The sequence below is a fragment of the Dipodomys ordii genome, unplaced genomic scaffold (genome assembly GCF_000151885.1).
Source record: "Dipodomys ordii isolate 6190 unplaced genomic scaffold, Dord_2.0 Scaffold55, whole genome shotgun sequence".
Lineage (NCBI taxonomy): Eukaryota > Metazoa > Chordata > Mammalia > Rodentia > Heteromyidae > Dipodomys > Dipodomys ordii.
The window spans coordinates 3,393,583-3,415,649 of NW_012267271.1; the positions used below are offsets into that span (position 1 = coordinate 3,393,583).

At 45.0% G+C, this 22,067-nt stretch overlaps 2 protein-coding genes and 1 non-coding gene across 3 annotated transcripts; 1 reads left to right on the plus strand and 2 right to left on the minus strand.

Moving 5' to 3' along the window:
• Nucleotides 1-3,891: 3,891 nt before the first annotated feature.
• Trnaa-ugc lies at nucleotides 3,892-3,959 on the minus strand. Its single transcript has one exon. It is a non-coding gene; the product is annotated as a tRNA-Ala (tRNA).
• Nucleotides 3,960-13,391: 9,432 nt separating this feature from the next.
• Nucleotides 13,392-14,270, minus strand: LOC105989302 (general transcription factor IIE subunit 2-like). Its single transcript, XM_013021263.1, has one exon. It carries the CDS (start codon nucleotides 14,268-14,270, stop codon nucleotides 13,392-13,394), a length of 879 nt encoding a protein of 292 aa, XP_012876717.1.
• Nucleotides 14,271-18,297: 4,027 nt separating this feature from the next.
• LOC105989303 (general transcription factor IIE subunit 2-like) lies at nucleotides 18,298-19,176 on the plus strand. Its single transcript, XM_013021264.1, has one exon. It carries the CDS (start codon nucleotides 18,298-18,300, stop codon nucleotides 19,174-19,176), a length of 879 nt encoding a protein of 292 aa, XP_012876718.1.
• Nucleotides 19,177-22,067: the final 2,891 nt, after the last annotated feature.

Genomic DNA, 22,067 nt, shown 5'->3' on the forward strand with positions numbered 1-22,067 from the left:
TTGCTAGCATAAGGACAGACCTACAGGTTATTGGAAGAGTACAGAAGATTTACAGTCAATTAATTTTCAACAAGGCTACTAGTCCTTTCAGCAGATGGCCCTGACCTAACTGGATACCCAGATGCAAAACAATAAAATGAGATAGCTCCCCCCATACACAAAAGTGAACGTGAACTCAAATTCATTAAAAATGCAAATGGAAGAGCTCAAACTATAGACCTTTTCAACAATAATAGGTATGAATGTTTGTGAAACTGGATTAGGACATCCGTTTCTTAGCTATGACACCAAAGCACAAACAACCAAAGGAAAAATAAAATGAATTTCATCAACATGCTTCATCTGCTTCAGCCAGACACAGAAAAGGCCCAGTTCCTCCAATGTTGAATTTGGAATACTGTTGGAGCCCAAGAATCTGGAGTCAACCTGGGCAGCATAGTGAGACTCCTATTTCTTTTTACAAATGTGCTTCAAAGAACATTATCAAGAATGTGAACCTAGGGCTGGGCGCCGGTGGCTCACACCTGTAATCCTTGCTACTCAGGAGGCTGAGATCTGAGGATCACGGTTCAAAGCTAGCCCAAGCAGAAAAGTCCGTGAGACTCTTATCTCCAATAAACCACTAGAAAACCAGAAGTGGTGTTGTGGCTCAAGCCGGAGAATGTTTGCCTTGAGCTGAAGAGCGCAGGAATAGCACCCAAGCCCAGAGTTCAAGCCCCCTGAACAACAACAACAACAAAATGTGAAACTCTCTTTTTTGGTTGTTTGTTTGTGTCATTTGCTGTCATTTATACTAAATGTCCAGAACAGGCAAATGTAGAGACAGAAGGAAGATTAGTGGTTTCCAGGGGCTGAGGTTCAAAGGACTACATAGTGACTGTCTGTACCCATGAACATTATTGGCGATGGCTGTGTAACTTTAGGAATATGATTTATTTTAAATTTTATTTTTGAGTTATAGACTTTTATTGTTTTGTCAATAAAGTCTTATAAAGATTCCATAATATAGGAAAGGGGTGACACTGTTCAAAAATAAATGTACTCAATGCTTGACTTATATAACTAACCCCTCAGTCCTTCACCGTTACAATAAAATTTTTTAAAGATTGTATAAAAGGGCTGGGAAGGTGGCTCAGTGGTAGAGCACTTGCCTTGCATTCATGAGGCCCTAGGTTCGATTCCTCAGCACCACAGAACCAGAAAAAAGCTGGAAGTAGCACTGTGGCTCAAGAGGTAGGGCGCTAGCCTTGAGCTGAAGAGCTGAGGGACAGCACCCAGGCCCAGAGTTCAGCCCCCACAACTGACAAAAAAAAGAAAAAAATTCTATAAAAATAGAAAAAGTTTCCCAAAGATTCCATGGAAATAGAAAACTGTGTTTTCTTATTTCATCTGGGCAGAAGATATCATTTGTTTTGTTTTTATTTATTTTAACTCTTTTATTATTATTATCTTTAAATAGTTATATAAAGAAGTTCCCATTCTACAAAACAGTGTATGAATACAAGGTGTCTGACAACATTGTCATCCATTGCTCTTAACCCATCCCCTTTCTTGCTTTTCTTTTCTTTTTTTTAAATTGAGATTAGGTGATTACATAAATTTCACGTATTTCACAGTATTGTGGAATAGTGATACTTAGTTAAAGTCACAAACACATTTTAACCTTCACAAGGCAAATTGTCTTTATCATGGTCTATAAAGTTTGTAAATTCTATGAGCTTTGACAATACAATATTTCTTCCACATCAGGTGATGTTTACATTTCTTCCTTTTGCTTAGTGTAAGCTGTTCCCTCTTTCCCTCTCATTCCTCCCTTCCCATCACTGTCTTTTGGTTGCTTAGTTTTTTTTTTGCTATGTTCAGTGCAGCGAATGGGCCCCTTTGTTATGTGTTGTTCCATTTCCCACTTATTCTGCATCCTCCTCCTGGCTTCACTCCATTGAGTGCATATATATAATATATACATATTATATATATATATATATATATATATATATGTTCAAGAACATGGAGTCATTTAGCAATGATACAACAAAATGAGTAGCTGTCCTTTGTTTCTTGAGTCCTGTTTACTTTTTCATATCTTCTTGCATTTTGGCTTTAACATCCACATATCAGGGAGACCATGTGCCATTTGTCTCTTTGTTCTTGGCTTACCTCACTCAAAATAATTCACTCTAGTTCCATCCATTTCCCTGCAAATGCCATTATTTTGTCCTTTCTAATGGCTGCATAATATTCCATTGTATATAGGTACCACAATTTTTGGATCCACTCATCAGTAGTGGGGCACCTGGGTTGTTTCCATATCTTGGCTATTGTGAACAGTGCTGCAATAAACATGGAGGTGCATGTGTCCTCATATACTGGTTCCTGTTGTTCAGGGCAGATGCCTAGGAGTGGTATGGCTGGGTCATAGGGGAGGTCTATATTTAGCTTTCTGAGGTATCTCCAGATTGTTTTTTAAAGTGGTTCTATTAGTATACAACCCCACCAACAATGTAGTAGGGTTTCTCTTTCTCTGCATCCCTTCCAGCATTTGTTGTTAGCTGAATTTAGGATGTGGGCCATTCTGACTGGGGTAAGGTGGTATCTCAGTGTTGTTTTTATTTGCATTTCTTTTACAGCCAGGGATGATGAACATTTCCTCATGTGTTTATTTACCATTTTTATCTCTTCTTCTGGGAAGTCTCTCTTTAGCTCCCTTGCCCATTTCTTGATTGGTTTGTTAGATGTATGAGGGGTTAGTTTCTTGAGTTCCCTGCATATAATGGATATTAGACCCTTGTCTGATATATTGCTGGTAAATATTTTTCCTAATTAGTTGGCTTTCTTTCTAGTTTGGTTGCTATTTATCTGTGCAGAAACTTTTTATTTTAAGGTAGTCCTATTTATCGAGTTTCTTTCCAATTTGTTGTGACCCTGGGACTCTGTTCAGGAAGTTCTTTCCTGTGCCTATAAGTTCAATTATCTCTCCTACTCTGTCCTGCAGTAGTTTCAGAGCATCGGGTTTGATGTTAAGGTCTTTAATCCATTTTGAGTTGATGTTAGTGCATGGTGATAGGCTGGGGTCCACTTTCATTTTTCTGCATGTGGCCACACAGTTTTCCCAGCACCAGTAGTTGAAGAGGCTATGTATGTCTTTGGCTCCTTTGTCAAATATTATCTGATTGTATGTATGCGGTTTTTTTCTGGGTCCTCTAATCTGTTCCATTGGTCTTCAAGTCTTTTTTTGTGCCAGTACCAAGCTGTCTTTGTTATTATGTCTCTATAGTCGAGCTTGAAATATAGTATCGTGGTCCCTCCTTCATTCTTTCTTTTGCCTAGAATTGCTTTGACTATTCTAGGTCTTTTGTTGTTCCATATGAATTTTTGGACTGTTTTCTCTTTTTCAGCAAAGTACGTCATTGGGATTTTAATGGAAATTGCATTGTATATCAATTGTGGCAGTATGGCCATTTTCACTATATTAATTCTGCCTATCCAGGAACATGGAAGGTCTTTCCATTTCCTGGTATCCTCTATGATTCCTTTTTTTAGGTATATAATTTTCATGAAATAGACCCTTTACATCTTTGGTTAGGTTAATTCCTAGATACTTTTTTTTGAGGCTATTGTGAATGGGATTATTTCCTTGATTTCCCTTTCTGCTTGTACATTGTTGGTGTACAGAAAGGCGACTGATTTTTGTGGGTTAATTTTGTATCCTCTTACTTTGCCAAAGTGTTTTATAAGCTCTAAGAGTTTGGAGATGGAGTTTTTTTTTTTTTTGGGTCCGGTCATGGGGCCTGAACTCTGGGCCTGGACACTGTCCCTCAGCTCTTCAGCTCAAGGCCAGCACTCTACACTTGAGCCACAGCACCACTTCCGGCTTTTTTCTTTTTGCTTATGTGGTGCTGGGAATCGAACCCAGGGCCTCATGCATGCAAGGCAAGCGCTCTACCACTGAGCCACCTTCCCAGCCCATGGAGATGGAGATTTTGGGATCATTAAGATATAAAATCATGTCATCTGCAAAGAGAGATAGTTTGACTTCTTCCTCCCCTATGTAGATCCCTTTTTCTCTGGCTAAGGATTCTAGAAGTATATTGAAGAGGAGTGGAGAGAGTGGGCATTCTTGCCTTGTTCCTGTTTGTAGGGGAATTGGCTGTAGTTTTTCCACATTAAGTATAATATTGGCTGTTGGTCTGTTGTATAAGACTGTTATTGTTTTAAGGAATGTTCCTTCTATTCTTATTTTTTCCAGAGCTTTTAACATGAATGAGTGCTGTATTTTAACAAAAGCCTTTTCCACATCTTAATGTAGATATCATGTGGTTCTTTTTTTCTTTATCTTTTTTTTTATCATGTGGTTCTTAACCTTGGATCTGTGATGTGATGGATTACATTTACGGATTTATATATATTAAACCATCCCTGAGATGAAGCCTAGTTGGTCATAATGTATGATTTTTTTTAAAAAAAATATGTTTCTGGGTGCTGGGAAGGTAGCTCAGCGGTAGAGTGCATGCCTTGCAAGCATGAGGCCTTGGGTTCGATTACTCAGCACCACATAAACAGAAAAGGCTGGAAGTGGCGCTGTGTCTCCAGTGGTAGAGCGCTAGCCTTGAGCTGAATAGCTGAGGGACAGCGCCCAGGCCCAGAGTTCAGGTCCCATGACCAGCAAAAAAAAAAAAAAAAAAGTTTCTGGAGTCTGTTGGCTAGAATTTTATTGAGGATTTTTGCATCTGTGTTCATCAAAAAGATTGGTCTGTAGTTTTCTTTTTTTGTTGGGTCTTTGCCTGGTTTGGGGATGTGTGTAACACTGGCTTCATAGAATGAGTTTGGGATTACTCCCTCTTTTTCTATTTCTCTGAAGTGCTTGAGGAGTATAGTACTAGTTCCTCTTTAAAGGTCTTATAGAATCCCATAGTGAATCCACCCGGGCTTTTCCTTGTTGGAAGGCTTCTGATTGTTTCCTCTATCTCATTGTAGGTTATTGGTATATTTGATTGATTTATTTCTTCTTGGTTCAGTTTGGGCAATTTGTATTTCTCTAGAAATGCATCCATTTCTGCTAAGTTTTCCTTCCTTAGTGAGTATAGAGTCTGGAAATATTTCTTTATAATTGTTTGGATGTCTTGGGTGTTTGTGTAATTTTTCCTGTGGTATCTCTGATCTTATTGATTTGGGTCTCCTCTCTTCTTTTTTTAGCTAATCTTGCCAATGGTCCATCAATTTTATTGATTTTTTTCAAAGAAAAGCTTTTTGTTTTATTAATTTTTATTTATAGTTTTCCTAGTCTCTATCTTGTTAATTTCAGCTGTTATTTTGGTTATCTCTCTCTGTCTAGCAACTTTAGTTCAACTTTTTCTTGTTTCTCTAGCAGTTTTAGTTGCATCATGAGATTGTTTGCTTGGTCTGTCTGTTTTCTTGATGTGCACACTGAGAGCAATAAATTTGTCCCTCAGGACTACTTTTTCTGTGTCCTATAGGTTTCTTTGTGATGTATCTTCATTTTCATTGAATTGTAAGAACTTTTTAATTTCTTCTTTAATTTCTTCTGTGACCCAGGTGGTGTTCAGCAGTGTGCTGTTTAATTTCCATGTGTTTGAGTTTTTTCTACTATATGCCTTGCTATTGAGAATTATTTGATTCCACTATGGTCAGATAGAAAAAAGGGATGCTGTCCATCCTCTTGAATTTGCTTAAATTCCTTGTATGAACTAATATATGATCTATTTTAGAAAAAGTTCTGTGGGCTGCTGAGAAGAATGTATACTGAGTTGTTGTTGGGTAGAGAACTCGGTATATGTCAGTTAAGTCTGCTAGAGCTATGATCAATCACTTAATTCGGAGACATCTTTGCAAATTCTTTAGTTTGTAGGCCTGTCTTTTGGTGAGAGTAGAGTATTAAAGTCTCCTAGTATTATTGTATTTGGATCCATCTTTTCCTGTAAATCTGAGAGTATTTGCTTAAAATATTTGGGTGCACCGATGTTTGGGGTGTATAGATTGACAATGGTGATATCCTCTTCTGGGATTGTTCCCTATATTAATATGTAGTGACCTTCTTTGTCTTTTCATAATGATTTTTTTTTATTTTTCTTTATTTCTTTATTTTTTGGGTCCGGTCATGGGGCCTGAACTCTGGGCCTGGGCGCTGTCCCTCAGCTCTTCAGCCCAAGGCTAGCACTCTACCACTTGAGCCACAGTGCCACTTCCGGCTTTTTTCTTTTTGCTTATGTGGTGCTGAGGAATCAAACCCAGGGCCTCATGCATGCAAGGCAAGTGCTCTACCACTGAGCCACCTTCCCAGCCCCATTCATAATGATTTTAATGTAAAGTTTATTTTATCAGATATCAGGATGGCAACTCCTGCCTTTTTGCTGGGGGCATTTACATGGTAGCTCTTCTTCCACCCATTCACTCAGAGTTTGCTTTTATCTTTGGCTGTGAGGTGGGTCTCTTAAAGACAGCAAATTGATGGATCTTGTTTTCTGATCCAAGCTGAAGTTTTTTATTTTGATTAGTGAATTGAGTCCATTAATGTTTATGGTTATTATAGAGAGGTATATTGTGTTTCCTGTCATTTTCCTACTTTCCTAAGTTTTTCTTCTTTCCTTTTCTCCTGTATTTACTAAGTTGGTCTCCTAATGATATCTATCTGGTATAGATTCCTGATCTTCATTGTTTTCTTTGGAATGTAATCTCCCTCTTAATATTCTTTGTAATGCTTGCTCATTGTTTATGAATTCATTTAGTTTTTCTTTACTATTAAAAATTTTATTTTATTTATTTATTTTTTGGGTCGTGGGGCCTGAACTCTGAGCTTGGGCACTGTCCCTCAGCTCTTCAGCTCAAGACTAGCACTCTACCACTTGAGCCACAGCGCCACTTTCGGCTTTTTTCTCTTTGCCTATGTTGTGCTGAGGAATTCATTTAGTTTTTCTTTACTATTAAAAATTTTAGTGTCTCCATCAAATGTGCATGCTAGCTTCACTGGGTATACCAGTCTGGGTTGGCAGTTATTGGTTTTCAGGGCTTGGATGGTACTTTCCCAGGCTTTCCTTGCAAGGAATATGATTTTTAAAAATACTGAATTACAGCTGGGCGCCGGTGGCTCATGCCTAGAATCCTATCTACTTATGAGGCTGAGATCTGAGGATTGTGGTTCAAAGCCAAGCGTGGGCAGGAAAGTCCGTGAGACTCTTATCTCCAATTAACCACCAGAAAACCAGAAGTGTTGCTGTGGCTCAAGTGGTAGAGTGCTTACCTTGAGCTGAAGAGCTGAGGGACTGCGCCCAGGCCCAGAGCTCAAGCCCCATGACCAACAAATAACAACAACAAAAACAAACAAACACTGAATTACATATTTGAAAAAGGTGACAATGTTGGCATAGGATAATGTATACCAATCTAAAAGATAAAACAGCCAAACTTGGGTGTCTCCCTTAGCCCCAAGGACCCTTCATCATCTAGTTCTTCCTACCTTTCTAACCCCATCTCTTGCTAGTCCTTCAACTGATCACTGTGCACAGAGAAGCCAAGCCACTAGAATGACATTTTTTTAAGTTTTATTTTAAGTAGCTGTCCTAAGGGGTTTCTATTCAACAAGTCAAATTAGGAGTACAATGCATCTTGATCAATGTCATGCCTTCGATTATTCTGGATGACATGTTTTTAATTTTTATTGTTTTTTAATTTTAATTTTTAATTTATTGTTTATTATTTTTTAATTTTGTATTGTTATTATAAAGGCAATGTATAGAGAGGTTACAGTTACATAAGTCAGGTAAATAGTACATTTCTTTTTGGACAATGTCACCTCTTCTCTCCCTCTCTTCCAGTTTTTCCCTCTCATTCTCACCCACAAGTTCATTTTCAACATAGTGTCTGATGACTACCATAGCTGCATATGTTCACCCTTTGTCCCTCCATTTCTGTGCCTTACAAAGACATATAAATGTACAAACAGAACAAAAAGAAAGAAAAGAAAAATTGTATATAAAAAATAGAAAGAAAAGGGAAAAAAACTCTTATTTTCATTTCCTGGAGTTAATTTCTTTTCTTTTTTTCTTCTCCTTTTCTTTCTTTTCTTTTTCAGTTATGGGGCTTGACCTCAGGGCCCCTGAGTGCTGTCCCTGAGCTTTTGCGCTGAAGGCTGGCTGGCAGGCACTCTACTACTTTGAACCACAGCACCACTTCCAGGTTTCTGGTAGTTAATTGGAAATGAGTCTCATGAACTTTCCTGCCGGGCTGATTTTAAACTGTGATCCTGAAATCTTAGCCTCCTGAGTAGGCAGGATTACAAGTGTAAGCCACCTGGCTGTTGTTGTTAATTTTGATAAATATTATTTTGTATGATCAGATGCACATAGGCATTGTGCCTTTGTGTTCCTCTCCTAAGAGTATCCTCCTCTTTTTTCTTTGTTCAGTTGTGGGGCTAGAGTTCTTGACCTGAGCGCTGTTCCTGAGCTCTTCAGCTCAAGGATAGCACTCTGCCACTTAAGCCACAGCACCACTTCTGGTTTTCTGGTGGTTAATTGAAGGTAAGAGTCTCCTTGGCCAGGTGTTGGCAGCTCACGCCTGTAATCCTAGCTATTCAGGAGGCTGAGATCAGCGGGTCTTGATTCAAAGCCAACCTGGGCAGGAAACTCGGTGAGACTTTCATCTCCAATAAACCTGCTAGAAAACCGGAAGTGGTGCTGTGGCTCAAGCAGTAGAGCGCTCGCCTTGAGCTGAAGAGTGCAGGGACAGCGCCCAGGCCCAAAGTTCAAGCCCCATGCAACAACAACAACAAAACAAAAAATAGTCTCCTGGTCTTTCCTGCCTAGGCTGGCTTTTGAACATTGATCCTCAGATCTCAGCCTCCTGAGTAGCTAGGATTACAGGTGTGAGCTACTGGCACTCTGATGGAATGGCGTTTTTAAAACCAATTTAACATCAGGACTTGATGTTAGATGAAAAATGGCCAGAGAAGCCATTTTTCTTGTGTCTAAATGCATAAGCCACCACAGCACCTGACAAGGCCTAACTATTCCACCTCTCCTTAACCTCCTACCAATTTCCCTCAATGCCAATCCTTACCCAGAACAAAGAAAAGCATTGTGGGAAATGCAGTTTCAGATGAACTAAACAGAGGCGGTACAAAGCTTCTAAGGCTCTTCTTACACAATGATGCCTCTTGTACCTACCCATCTTTTAAATCTTTACCTTTGAAAAGCCTCCTGGCCCTTCCTCCAGACTGGGACAGGCCCCTACTGAGAGCCCATGGTCAATTTTATGAGATCCACCAGGGGATGGTGGCTGTTTCTCTCCCGGGACTCTGAGCTCTACTTAACAAAAGCCCACCTCCAAAGAGTTCAATAGAGGAGAAAATAAGTCTCCCAGTATTTGGTCTAGGACCCTTGATGGTCATAAAACACAGGAATAAATGAATATCTGAGAGGTGGGGGTAAGAGAGGAGAGGCAGAAGAAAACACAGAAAGATGACTACAAAGGGGCTACAGGACGGAGCTATAAACAGAGGAAACAGAAAGAACAGAACAAAGTAGCTAAGAGTACAGACTCAGGAGCTGGACTCCCATATTCATCAGTTACCAGCTATGTGACGTCTAGCAAATTACTTTACCTCTCTGGGCCTTAACTTGTTCCTCAGTAAAATGAGAGGTAAAAACAGAATTTTCCTTGAGGACAGCGGGAGGTCCTAGGAATAATCAGTAGATGTTTGCAGAATGCTTAGGTATCAGTATCCAGATGTTTGCTCAATAAATAAATGCATGTGTGTATACATACACAAATAAACAACATGCAGGAAAAATGAACCAGTTTGTTTCTTTCTCAAAGCCACAGTAAAAGGCAGCTTCCCTCTAAGGAAGCTTCTGCCGAGGTTCCCCATGTGAATGGCCTGAGAGTAGTACAGCACTTCTACTCTGAAAATAATCTAGGTTTAAAAGGATCAAGACAAATGCCCAGGCTGGTAAGCACATCTAGACTAGAGGGTACTGCATTTGCATACTGTTAGTTAAGGAATTATAGCTCTTAGGATACCAGCTTCTGCACAATAAAATGATTTTTAAAACAACATTTTAAAAACCTGATTAAAACATAATGCTCTGTTTAGTTACTACCACAAAATGTTTCCTTGGCAAATTACAGCCTAGTGGATTTAATTTACTTTCTGCTGACACCCATATTAGACGTGATGGACGGGGTAGGCGCAGCCAGGCTGTGTGCGCCAGCGAAGCACAGGCAGATACCAGCTCATGGGCTTCAGCACTGAGCCTATGGGGAGGAGGTGGCATGGCCAGGTCTGTGTTGCCCCGATGGGGTAATCCAAAGGTCTCCTGAATGGCTGGTACATATGGTCCTTCCCATAAGCTTTTTTTTTTTAATTCCAAGTAGGACAAGTGGCTTGTGTGCTAAGAACAGAAAACAGAAACTGGTAATGCCTGGACCGATTTCAGACACCTCATGGCTTACCAGCCTCAGAGCAGGATTTCTAAAAATATGGGCTGACACTTAACCAGGAAGCCTCACTTAAAAATCTGATGGGATGGGCTGAGAGGGTGGCTCAGTGGTAGAGTGTTTGCCTTGCATGCATGAGGCCCTGGGTTCAATTCCTCAGCACCACATAAGCAGGAAAAGCCAGAAATGGTGCTGTGGCTAGAGTGGTAAAGCGCTAGCCTTGAGTTTAAGAGCTGAGGGACAGCACCCAGGACCAGAGTTCAAGCCCCATTAATGACAAAAAAAATCTGATGGGAAGATGTGGAGATGCAGGGCTGGTGTATCCATTCGTCACAGTCCCTACCATTCCCAACCACCTCCCTCACATTCAAGAGTTTCAACTGTGGTGCTAGTAAGCAGCCATTTCTAACTGGTTAGCAGAGGAACTTTCCCTGAGTAATGTAGGGCTTCAGCAGGAACTTCTGATTATCATGGCTGCTAATCCAAAAATCTCAGGAATGGATTTAAGAAGAGCAACAAGGAATAAATTGTGCAGTCCCCAAGGCAACTAACACTGAGGAGTTATTAGCACCTTGAGTCTGAGAGCTGCAGGCTGTGACTTAAAGCTGAGTCTTCTCCACTGCTGAGCCAGCATCTTGTATACTGATCCCCAAAATGAAGCACCAGTGACTCAAACCTGTAATCCAAACTGGGATCCCAGCCTTGATCTGAAGATCAACATTTGAACCCAGCCCAGGAAGACAAGCCCACAGACTATTATATCCAATAGACTGCTCAGAAAAAAGCCAGGAGTGGCACAGTGGCTCACGTGGTACAGCACTACCCTGGAATGCAAAGAGGCTCAGGACAGTGTCTATCACTCAGATCCTGTGTTCATACCCAGGATCCCACACCCTACCAAACACAAACAAAGCCCTTAAAAAAAAAAAAGGAAAGTGATAGAATGGGAAGGGGAAACAAAGGAGGAGACTACAATGCTTCATAAGAAATGTACTCATTATCTTGTCCATGTAATTGCAATCCCTCTGTACAGTATTTTCACAATTAAAAAAAGAAAGGTATCTGTCCAGGTAATCCAGAATACAGTGTCATCTTCTAGGCTTCTACTTTAATCAAAGGACTCACCATTAGCACAAGTTGTAGAGGTTAGCACATGAGCTTCCCTGAAGAGCTACTATTCCACCTACCACCCTAATGGAACAAAGTTCCTGAAAAATCAGTACGATGGAAAATGACCTGGATATGGAAAGGACACCACAGTTAGCTTCCACAAGCCTGGTACCCTGCCTGCTGGAGGGCCAATGGGAAGCTGGGAGGAGAGCTGCTGGTCCTCATGGATAGTGCCATCAAGGACAGGAGCGCACCCTGCTCTAAGGTGCCTCTGAGGTTTGGGAGATACATGTGAGCAGGTGACTGCCTTTGAGTAGGCATTCTGAAGAGGAAAAATGGATGACTTCCAGGAGGGCAATTCATCCCGCCACGTCCCAGATCTCCTCTCTATTAATATAGGAAAAACATAAGGTCTTCAGCAATGCCACCCAAGTCTCCTATTTTGGGACTTGTTGTAGACAACAGGGCCCCTTTTGGATTCAGAGCTGATGCCTACCCCAAATCCAGGCAGCTGCCAGAATTTGGGCAGAGTGGCTTCTGGATTGAGGGTGGGTAGTCAAGCCTGTGGGGACAGCCAAACCTGTTTGTCCAGCCACACCTGTTAGATGAGCCACACCTATTGGGCATTGTCTCTGTCCTGGCACAAAGCCCATAACTGCACAGCTGTTTGCCTGAACTTCAGAATCCAGAAAAGACATGGGAAACTTTCCCAGAGAATTCTACAGAAAAATTCTAAAACTGACTTCTAAAACCCAATTCAAAACTCAAGGCAGCAAATTCTGTCAGCTGACTGGGACTCACACCCTGTAATCCTTTCTACTCTGGAGGCTGAGATCTAAGGATCCTGGGTGGAGGCCAGACAGGGTGGGGAAAGTCTGAGAGATGCTTACCTGCAAGTAATCGGCAAAGAGCTGGAAGTGAAGCAGTAGCTCAAGGGTTAGTTAGCCCATATAGAACAAACCTAGTTCAAAGATGGATTGACTAAAACAAAGCACACACCAATTAAGCCAGAATTGAATAAAGCACAAAGAAAAATGGAAGTAGAAAAAATGACAAGCTAGTTCAACTTTATTAGAATTGGGTAAAGACATCACCACAAATACTGTGATGGGCCACCTCAGTGTTGCTAAGAACTTGCAGGCCCTCCCTGGAAGAGGCCTGACTGAGTCCACAGCCCAAGAACAGCTGGCTTGATAAATGAGAGGAAGTTCTGTGTGCACTCCAAGGACTGTGAAGAACTATTGTTCTACTCAGGTGATGGTTTTCTCTGTGAAGGTTTTGGGATGAAGAGATGAAGGTAACAGAACACACAATGGAGACTGTCCATACAGACGTGTAACACACATGAGTTCACCCTGCTCTAAGCTGCCGAGGTTGTAGAGCTACCTGTGAGCAGGTGACTGCCTTTGACTAGGCATTAGTAATATGAAACATGGATGACTCCCCAAAAGGGCAACTGAAGAGCCTGTGTGTGATCCAGGCTACATGCTACATGCTATCGCGTGGTTTCCATATCTGAACTCAACTTGGCTACTAAAAAGAGGCAGTCTTTTTTGTTTGCTACAATGACTTTATTATAAAAACCTTCTTTTGGAATGAGTAAATGTGGCATTCAAGACTACATAAAACAAGTGGCGCTGTAGCTCAAGTGGTAGAGTACTAGCCTTGAGCTGAACAGCTGAGGGACAGCGCTCAGGCCCAGAGTTCAAGTCCCAAAAGCAACCAAAAAAAAAAAAAAAAAAAGAAGAAGACTGCTGTAAATTTTCAGTTAAAAGCAGCTTTGGGGTTAAGAACCCTCCAGTGCTAAGTAGTATAAGGGAAGATGTCCCCTATTAGCAGAAGGGAATGTGAGAATAATCCTTCAGCACTCCGGCCAAGTGTACATTGTGAATCTTCACATGCCGCACTTTCTGTGAAGTGGGTTTTTTGAGTCTCTGGACAGAGGGCATTTTTCTTGGTGCACAGCGCAGCATGGAAGAAAAACCGTGCTGCTTCAGATAGTCTTCGATTTTCTCCTCATCCACTGAGGCCACGGGGACACTCCTCCACAGATTCTGGATGTCTTCATCCACGGAAAACTGGCAGCTCTTATCGTTGAAGAAAACGATTTTTTTCTTGTCGGGACGACTGACCATTAGGATCTGGTCCCCCAAAGCCTTGAGCGCCTTCTGGGAATTCGGCAGTGCTTCTTCGATGTCTTCCAAGAGAATTCCCCCCAGCCCTCCCTGGTCATGCTGATCCAAGAGGCGAAGGAGGGCCTTCTTGTTTCCCAACGTGTACTTGGGCTTGAAGGCGTACTTCCCGTCGACAACTTCAATTTTGGGATTGTTTGCCAGTGCCTCAGTCTTGAGCCACTGTTTCTGCTCGAGTCCGACGTCTAACTGCCGGGTTTCATCCAAAATCTCTTCCAAGGTCAGAGGGTGCATGTCTCCTCGCTGATGCCGAGTCTTCATGTAATTCACAATCTTCCCCAGCAGAGGCAACTTAGAGGCTCCCGAGCTCCCAAGGACCCCTCTGGACTTCCAGGCGCCATCGCTAGGACCACACCCTGCTTTGGGTCCCGATGGCCCTGCGTGATCTAGCTTGGCTTTCTTCTTCTTGGATGAGGATGAGGATGCGGAATCCGTAGGCAACGGGCGTTTTACTACCACGGGAGTGAAAAGAGTCTGTCTCTGACTCTGCTGCGCACGTTTTGGCAAACTTGGATCCATAATCCGGGAGATGGAGGGCGGGGGGAAGACGGCTGCGACAAGACTCGCCCACCGCTGTGGCGGGTGCCTGGGCCAGTGGCCGCCTCGTGTTCCTCCTCAGGCCTCCAGGAGTGGCCCCGGCTCACGCCCAGGCCCGAGCTCTGGTCGGGGTCTCAGCGCCCCACGCGCCGCGCCGACCCCGCAGTCAGGGTGTCCGCACGCCCTGGCCCAAGACAGGCGCACACCCGCAGTCACGGTGTCCCCGCGAGTCAGAACACGCCAGGTGCCCACAGGCAGTCACGATATCCCCGCGCCCAGGCCCACGCCAGGCGCTGACCTCCACTCACGGTTTCAGGTCTCACCACTGAAAACAGCCGCGGAGAGCTGCAGCCCGGTCGGTGGGTGCTGCTGCCAGGTCGAAGCCTCGAACCACACTGAGCCCACCGCCTCCTGCTCTCGCTTTTATCCCAGAGCCTCGCCCCGCCCAGGACCCAAGCCAAAGCTCGCCCTTCCACGCGAGATGCCCCAGCCTCCTGCAGTGGGGAAGGGAGCAGCCAGGGCCACCCGCGGCTCCACAGCACCACCACCTAAGGGCCAAGGCCCAGGCCCAGCACACAGCCCGCCTCCAGCGTGAGCGCGAGGTGCTCACCATGCGGGCCGGCCCAAGGCAGTTGGGGAGCACTTCCTCCCTCCCACAGGTTTTGGCATGCCAACCCACAAGACCACCCTTCAACGTGGACCTGGTGGCTTGCCTTCAAGGCTACCTTCACAGCAGAGAACTTTCTTCCCGCTCTCTTTGGTGCCAAGGAGCGGCACAGCTAAGCAAACCCTCAGGAGGAGCCCAGCTTCTGAACCCCCAACCAGGCCCTTTCTGCCTGTCAACTTGTGTAAGGATTTGGGGTTCAGAAGCAACGTAAAATGAATGGTACAAATAGCCAGGGGCTGGTGGCTCACACCTGGAATCCTAGCCTCTTGGGAGGCTGGGATCTGAGGATCCATATTGGAAGCCACACCCAGACAGGAAAGTCCAGGAGATGCTTATCTCCAATAAACCACTCAGAAAGATCCAGGAGTGGGGTGGTGTCCCTGGCTGGGCTCATTGGCAGGATACTCCCTTCCTCTCCTCCCCCCTCCACACACACCTTAAAAAGAAAAAAGAAGGTATCTGCTCAGGTAATCCAGAATAAAGTGTTCTGTTCTGGTCTTCTACTTTAATCTCAGAAAATACCATTAGCACAAGTTGCAGAGGTTAGGGAATGAGCATCCCTGAAGAGCTACTTACTATTCCACCTACCACCCTAATGAACCAAAGTTTCTGAAAATCAGTAGGATGGAGAAGTGGTCTGGATATGGAAGGGACACACAACCTGTACAAGCCTGGTACCGTGCCTGCTGGGGGGCCAATGGGAAGATGGGAGGAACGGAGTTGCTGGTCCTCATGGATAGTGTCTCTTAGGATGTATCACATACATGAGTCCACTCTTCTATAAGCTGCTGAGGTTTGGAAGCTATGTGTGAGCAGGTGGTTACCTTTGAGTAGGCATTCCTAATGGGAAAAATGAATGACTTCCAGGTGGGCATTTTATTCCTCCGTTCCCCAGGATCGCCTCTCAATCAATGTAGAAAGAAGTCAGGTCTTTAGCAATGCCACCCGAGTCCCCGGCTCTCGGGTGTGTTGTAGAGAATGGGACCCCATTTAGTGTCTGGGCTGATTCATACCTGAAATCCAGGCAACTGCAGTAATTTTGGCAGAGTGGCTTCTGGCTTGAGGGTTGATAATCAGGCCTGACATGCCAAACACACCTGTTGGGTCAGCCACACCTTATGGACATTGTCTGTCCTGGCACAACCCCAAAATTGGTCAGCTGTGTGACTGCCTGGATGTTTGTTGGGCTTCAGAATGCAGTGAATTCAGAAAACGGATAAAAACTTTCCAAGAGAAATCTACAGAAAAATTCTGAAACTGGCTTCTGAAATTCAATTCAAAACTCAAGGAAGCAAAAACTGCCCGGAGGCTCTAGCTCACACACTGTAATCCAATCTATTTAGGAGCAGGAGGTCTCCAGATCCTCACTGGAGGCCAGACTGGGTGGAGAAAGTCTGGCAGATGCTAATCTCCAAGTAACCAGCAAAGAGTATGAAGTGGAGCTGTAGCTCCAGGGTTAGGAAATATTGAATAAACCTAGTTCAAAGATGTATTGACACAAAAACAGGACAAAACAAAACAAAACAAAAACAAAATCATTCCATACACTGGTTAAAGCTCTGAGAAAAACGGAAGTACAAGAGATAACAAGCTAGTTCAGCTTTATTCATATTTGGTAAATGGACAATAAAGGAAAAGGCTTTGCTACATATACAAGTGTTCTTAAGAATGTGCAGCCCATCCTTGGAAGGGGCCTGAGTGAGCCCACAGCCTGTGGGCAGCACACTAGGTCACTGATAAATGGAAGTTATATGTGCACTCCAAGTTGTTTGAAGAACCATTGTTTTAGTCAGTTTCTGTGAGGGTCTGGGATGAAGGGATGAAGGTAACACAGAAAACAGAATGGAGAGTGGCCCCAAGGACATTTCATACAGAAGAGAAGGGTGAACTCATGTATGTGATACATCCTAAGAGACACTATCCATGAGGACCAGCAACTCCGTTCCTCCCATCTTCCCATTGGCCCCCCAGCAGGCACGGTACCAGGCTTGTACAGGTTGTGTGTCCCTTCCATATCCAGACCACTTCTCCATCCTACTGATTTTCAGAAACTTTGGTTCATTAGGGTGGTAGGTGGAATAGTAAGTAGCTCTTCAGGGATGCTCATTCCCTAACCTCTGCAACTTGTGCTAATGGTATTTTCTGAGATTAAAGTAGAAGACCAGAACAGAACACTTTATTCTGGATTACCTGAGCAGATACCTTCTTTTTTCTTTTTAAGGTGTGTGTGGAGGGGGGAGGAGAGGAAGGGAGTATCCTGCCAATGAGCCCAGCCAGGGACACCACCCCACTCCTGGATCTTTCTGAGTGGTTTATTGGAGATAAGCATCTCCTGGACTTTCCTGTCTGGGTGTGGCTTCCAATATGGATCCTCAGATCCCAGCCTCCCAAGAGGCTAGGATTCCAGGTGTGAGCCACCAGCCCCTGGCTATTTGTACCATTCATTTTACGTTGCTTCTGAACCCCAAATCCTTACACAAGTTGACAGGCAGAAAGGGCCTGGTTGGGGGTTCAGAAGCTGGGCTCCTCCTGAGGGTTTGCTTAGCTGTGCCGCTCCTTGGCACCAAAGAGAGCGGGAAGAAAGTTCTCTGCTGTGAAGGTAGCCTTGAAGGCAAGCCACCAGGTCCACGTTGAAGGGTGGTCTTGTGGGTTGGCATGCCAAAACCTGTGGGAGGGAGGAAGTGCTCCCCAACTGCCTTGGGCCGGCCCGCATGGTGAGCACCTCGCGCTCACGCTGGAGGCGGGCTGTGTGCTGGGCCTGGGCCTTGGCCCTTAGGTGGTGGTGCTGTGGAGCCGCGGGTGGCCCTGGCTGCTCCCTTCCCCACTGCAGGAGGCTGGGGCATCTCGCGTGGAAGGGCGAGCTTTGGCTTGGGTCCTGGGCGGGGCGAGGCTCTGGGATAAAAGCGAGAGCAGGAGGCGGTGGGCTCAGTGTGGTTCGAGGCTTCGACCTGGCAGCAGCACCCACCGACCGGGCTGCAGCTCTCCGCGGCTGTTTTCAGTGGTGAGACCTGAAACCGTGAGTGGAGGTCAGCGCCTGGCGTGGGCCTGGGCGCGGGGATATCGTGACTGCCTGTGGGCACCTGGCGTGTTCTGACTCGCGGGGACACCGTGACTGCGGGTGTGCGCCTGTCTTGGGCCAGGGCGTGCGGACACCCTGACTGCGGGGTCGGCGCGGCGCGTGGGGCGCTGAGACCCCGACCAGAGCTCGGGCCTGGGCGTGAGCCGGGGCCACTCCTGGAGGCCTGAGGAGGAACACGAGGCGGCCACTGGCCCAGGCACCCGCCACAGCGGTGGGCGAGTCTTGTCGCAGCCGTCTTCCCCCCGCCCTCCATCTCCCGGATTATGGATCCAAGTTTGCCAAAACGTGCGCAGCAGAGTCAGAGACAGACTCTTTTCACTCCCGTGGTAGTAAAACGCCCGTTGCCTACGGATTCCGCATCCTCATCCTCATCCAAGAAGAAGAAAGCCAAGCTAGATCACGCAGGGCCATCGGGACCCAAAGCAGGGTGTGGTCCTAGCGATGGCGCCTGGAAGTCCAGAGGGGTCCTTGGGAGCTCGGGAGCCTCTAAGTTGCCTCTGCTGGGGAAGATTGTGAATTACATGAAGACTCGGCATCAGCGAGGAGACATGCACCCTCTGACCTTGGAAGAGATTTTGGATGAAACCCGGCAGTTAGACGTCGGACTCGAGCAGAAACAGTGGCTCAAGACTGAGGCACTGGCAAACAATCCCAAAATTGAAGTTGTCGACGGGAAGTACGCCTTCAAGCCCAAGTACACGTTGGGAAACAAGAAGGCCCTCCTTCGCCTCTTGGATCAGCATGACCAGGGAGGGCTGGGGGGAATTCTCTTGGAAGACATCGAAGAAGCACTGCCGAATTCCCAGAAGGCGCTCAAGGCTTTGGGGGACCAGATCCTAATGGTCAGTCGTCCCGACAAGAAAAAAATCGTTTTCTTCAACGATAAGAGCTGCCAGTTTTCCGTGGATGAAGACATCCAGAATCTGTGGAGGAGTGTCCCCGTGGCCTCAGTGGATGAGGAGAAAATCGAAGACTATCTGAAGCAGCACGGTTTTTCTTCCATGCTGCGCTGTGCACCAAGAAAAATGCCCTCTGTCCAGAGACTCAAAAAACCCACTTCACAGAAAGTGCGGCATGTGAAGATTCACAATGTACACTTGGCCGGAGTGCTGAAGGATTATTCTCACATTCCCTTCTGCTAATAGGGGACATCTTCCCTTATACTACTTAGCACTGGAGGGTTCTTAACCCCAAAGCTGCTTTTAACTGAAAATTTACAGCAGTCTTCTTCTTTTTTTTTTTTTTTTTTTGGTTGCTTTTGGGACTTGAACTCTGGGCCTGAGCGCTGTCCCTCAGCTGTTCAGCTCAAGGCTAGTACTCTACCACTTGAGCTACAGCGCCACTTGTTTTATGTAGTCTTGAATGCCACATTTACTCATTCCAAAAGAAGGTTTTTATAATAAAGTCATTGTAGCAAACAAAAAAGACTGCCTCTTTTTAGTAGCCAAGTTGAGTTCAGATATGGAAACCACGCGATAGCATGTAGCATGTAGCCTGGATCACACACAGGCTCTTCAGTTGCCCTTTTGGGGAGTCATCCATGTTTCATATTACTAATGCCTAGTCAAAGGCAGTCACCTGCTCACAGGTAGCTCTACAACCTCGGCAGCTTAGAGCAGGGTGAACTCATGTGTGTTACACGTCTGTATGGACAGTCTCCATTGTGTGTTCTGTTACCTTCATCTCTTCATCCCAAAACCTTCACAGAGAAAACCATCACCTGAGTAGAACAATAGTTCTTCACAGTCCTTGGAGTGCACACAGAACTTCCTCTCATTTATCAAGCCAGCTGTTCTTGGGCTGTGGACTCAGTCAGGCCTCTTCCAGGGAGGGCCTGCAAGTTCTTAGCAACACTGAGGTGGCCCATCACAGTATTTGTGGTGATGTCTTTACCCAATTCTAATAAAGTTGAACTAGCTTGTCATTTTTTCTACTTCCATTTTTCTTTGTGCTTTATTCAATTCTGGCTTAATTGGTGTGTGCTTTGTTTTAGTCAATCCATCTTTGAACTAGGTTTGTTCTATATGGGCTAACTAACCCTTGAGCTACTGCTTCACTTCCAGCTCTTTGCCGATTACTTGCAGGTAAGCATCTCTCAGACTTTCCCCACCCTGTCTGGCCTCCACCCAGGATCCTTAGATCTCAGCCTCCAGAGTAGAAAGGATTACAGGGTGTGAGTCCCAGTCAGCTGACAGAATTTGCTGCCTTGAGTTTTGAATTGGGTTTTAGAAGTCAGTTTTAGAATTTTTCTGTAGAATTCTCTGGGAAAGTTTCCCATGTCTTTTCTGGATTCTGAAGTTCAGGCAAACAGCTGTGCAGTTATGGGCTTTGTGCCAGGACAGAGACAATGCCCAATAGGTGTGGCTCATCTAACAGGTGTGGCTGGACAAACAGGTTTGGCTGTCCCCACAGGCTTGACTACCCACCCTCAATCCAGAAGCCACTCTGCCCAAATTCTGGCAGCTGCCTGGATTTGGGGTAGGCATCAGCTCTGAATCCAAAAGGGGCCCTGTTGTCTACAACAAGTCCCAAAATAGGAGACTTGGGTGGCATTGCTGAAGACCTTATGTTTTTCCTATATTAATAGAGAGGAGATCTGGGACGTGGCGGGATGAATTGCCCTCCTGGAAGTCATCCATTTTTCCTCTTCAGAATGCCTACTCAAAGGCAGTCACCTGCTCACATGTATCTCCCAAACCTCAGAGGCACCTTAGAGCAGGGTGCGCTCCTGTCCTTGATGGCACTATCCATGAGGACCAGCAGCTCTCCTCCCAGCTTCCCATTGGCCCTCCAGCAGGCAGGGTACCAGGCTTGTGGAAGCTAACTGTGGTGTCCTTTCCATATCCAGGTCATTTTCCATCGTACTGATTTTTCAGGAACTTTGTTCCATTAGGGTGGTAGGTGGAATAGTAGCTCTTCAGGGAAGCTCATGTGCTAACCTCTACAACTTGTGCTAATTGTAATTTCTGTGATTAAAGTAGAAGCCCAGAAGATGCCACTGTATTCTGGATTACTTGGTCGGGTAGCTTCCTTTAAAAAAAAAAGTGTGTGTGTGGGGGGGGGTATTGTGGGTGAGTGGGCATGATGGCTCCTTTGTTCACGTATGTGGTTGGGTCGGGGATCCTGGGTATGAACCCAGGTCCTGATTGCTGGACACTGTCCTCAGCCTCTTTACATTCCTGGCTAGCTAGGGCTCTACCACTTGAGTCAATGTGCCACTCCTGGCTTTTTTCTGGGCAATCTGTTGGATAGTTGAGTCTTGTGGACTTGTCTTCCTGGGCTGGCTGTGAATGTCGATCTTCCCAGCGGGAAGGCTGGGATACCAGGTTCAATTACAGGTTTGAATTACTGGTGCTTCATTTTGGGGATCAGTATACAAGATGCTGGCTCAGCAGTGGAGGAGACTCAGCTTTAAGTCACAGCCTGCAGCTCTCAGACTCAAGGTGCTAATAACTTCTCAGTGTTAGTTGCCTTGGGGTCTGGGTCATGTATTCCTTGTTGCTTTTCTTAAATCTATTCCTGATATTTCTGGATTAGCAGCCATGATCATCAGAAATTCCTGCTGAAGCCCTGCATTCCTCAGGTCAATTTCCTCTGCTAACCAGTGAGAAATGGCTGCTTACTGGCACCAAGGCAGAAATTCTTGATTGCGAGGGAGGTGGTAGGGAATGGTAGGAAATGTGATGAATGGATATAATAGCCCTGCATCTCCACAGCCTCCCTGGAGATTTTTGTTGTTTTTGGTCCTTGGGTTTGAACTCTGGTCCTGGGTACTGTCCCTCAGCTCTTACACTCAAGGCTAGGACCCTACCACTTGAGCCACAGAGCCACTTCCAGTTTTCTGGTGGTTAATTGGAGATAAGAATCTCAGGAACTTTTTTGCCCAGGCTGTCTTTGAACCGTGAACTGTTAAGAACATTGATGTGGCCTGCCATAGTACTTGTGGCAATGTCTTTTCCTTTATTGTCTATTTACCCAATTTTAATAAAGCTGCACTAGCTTGTCATGTCTTGTACCTCTATATGTCCTTTGC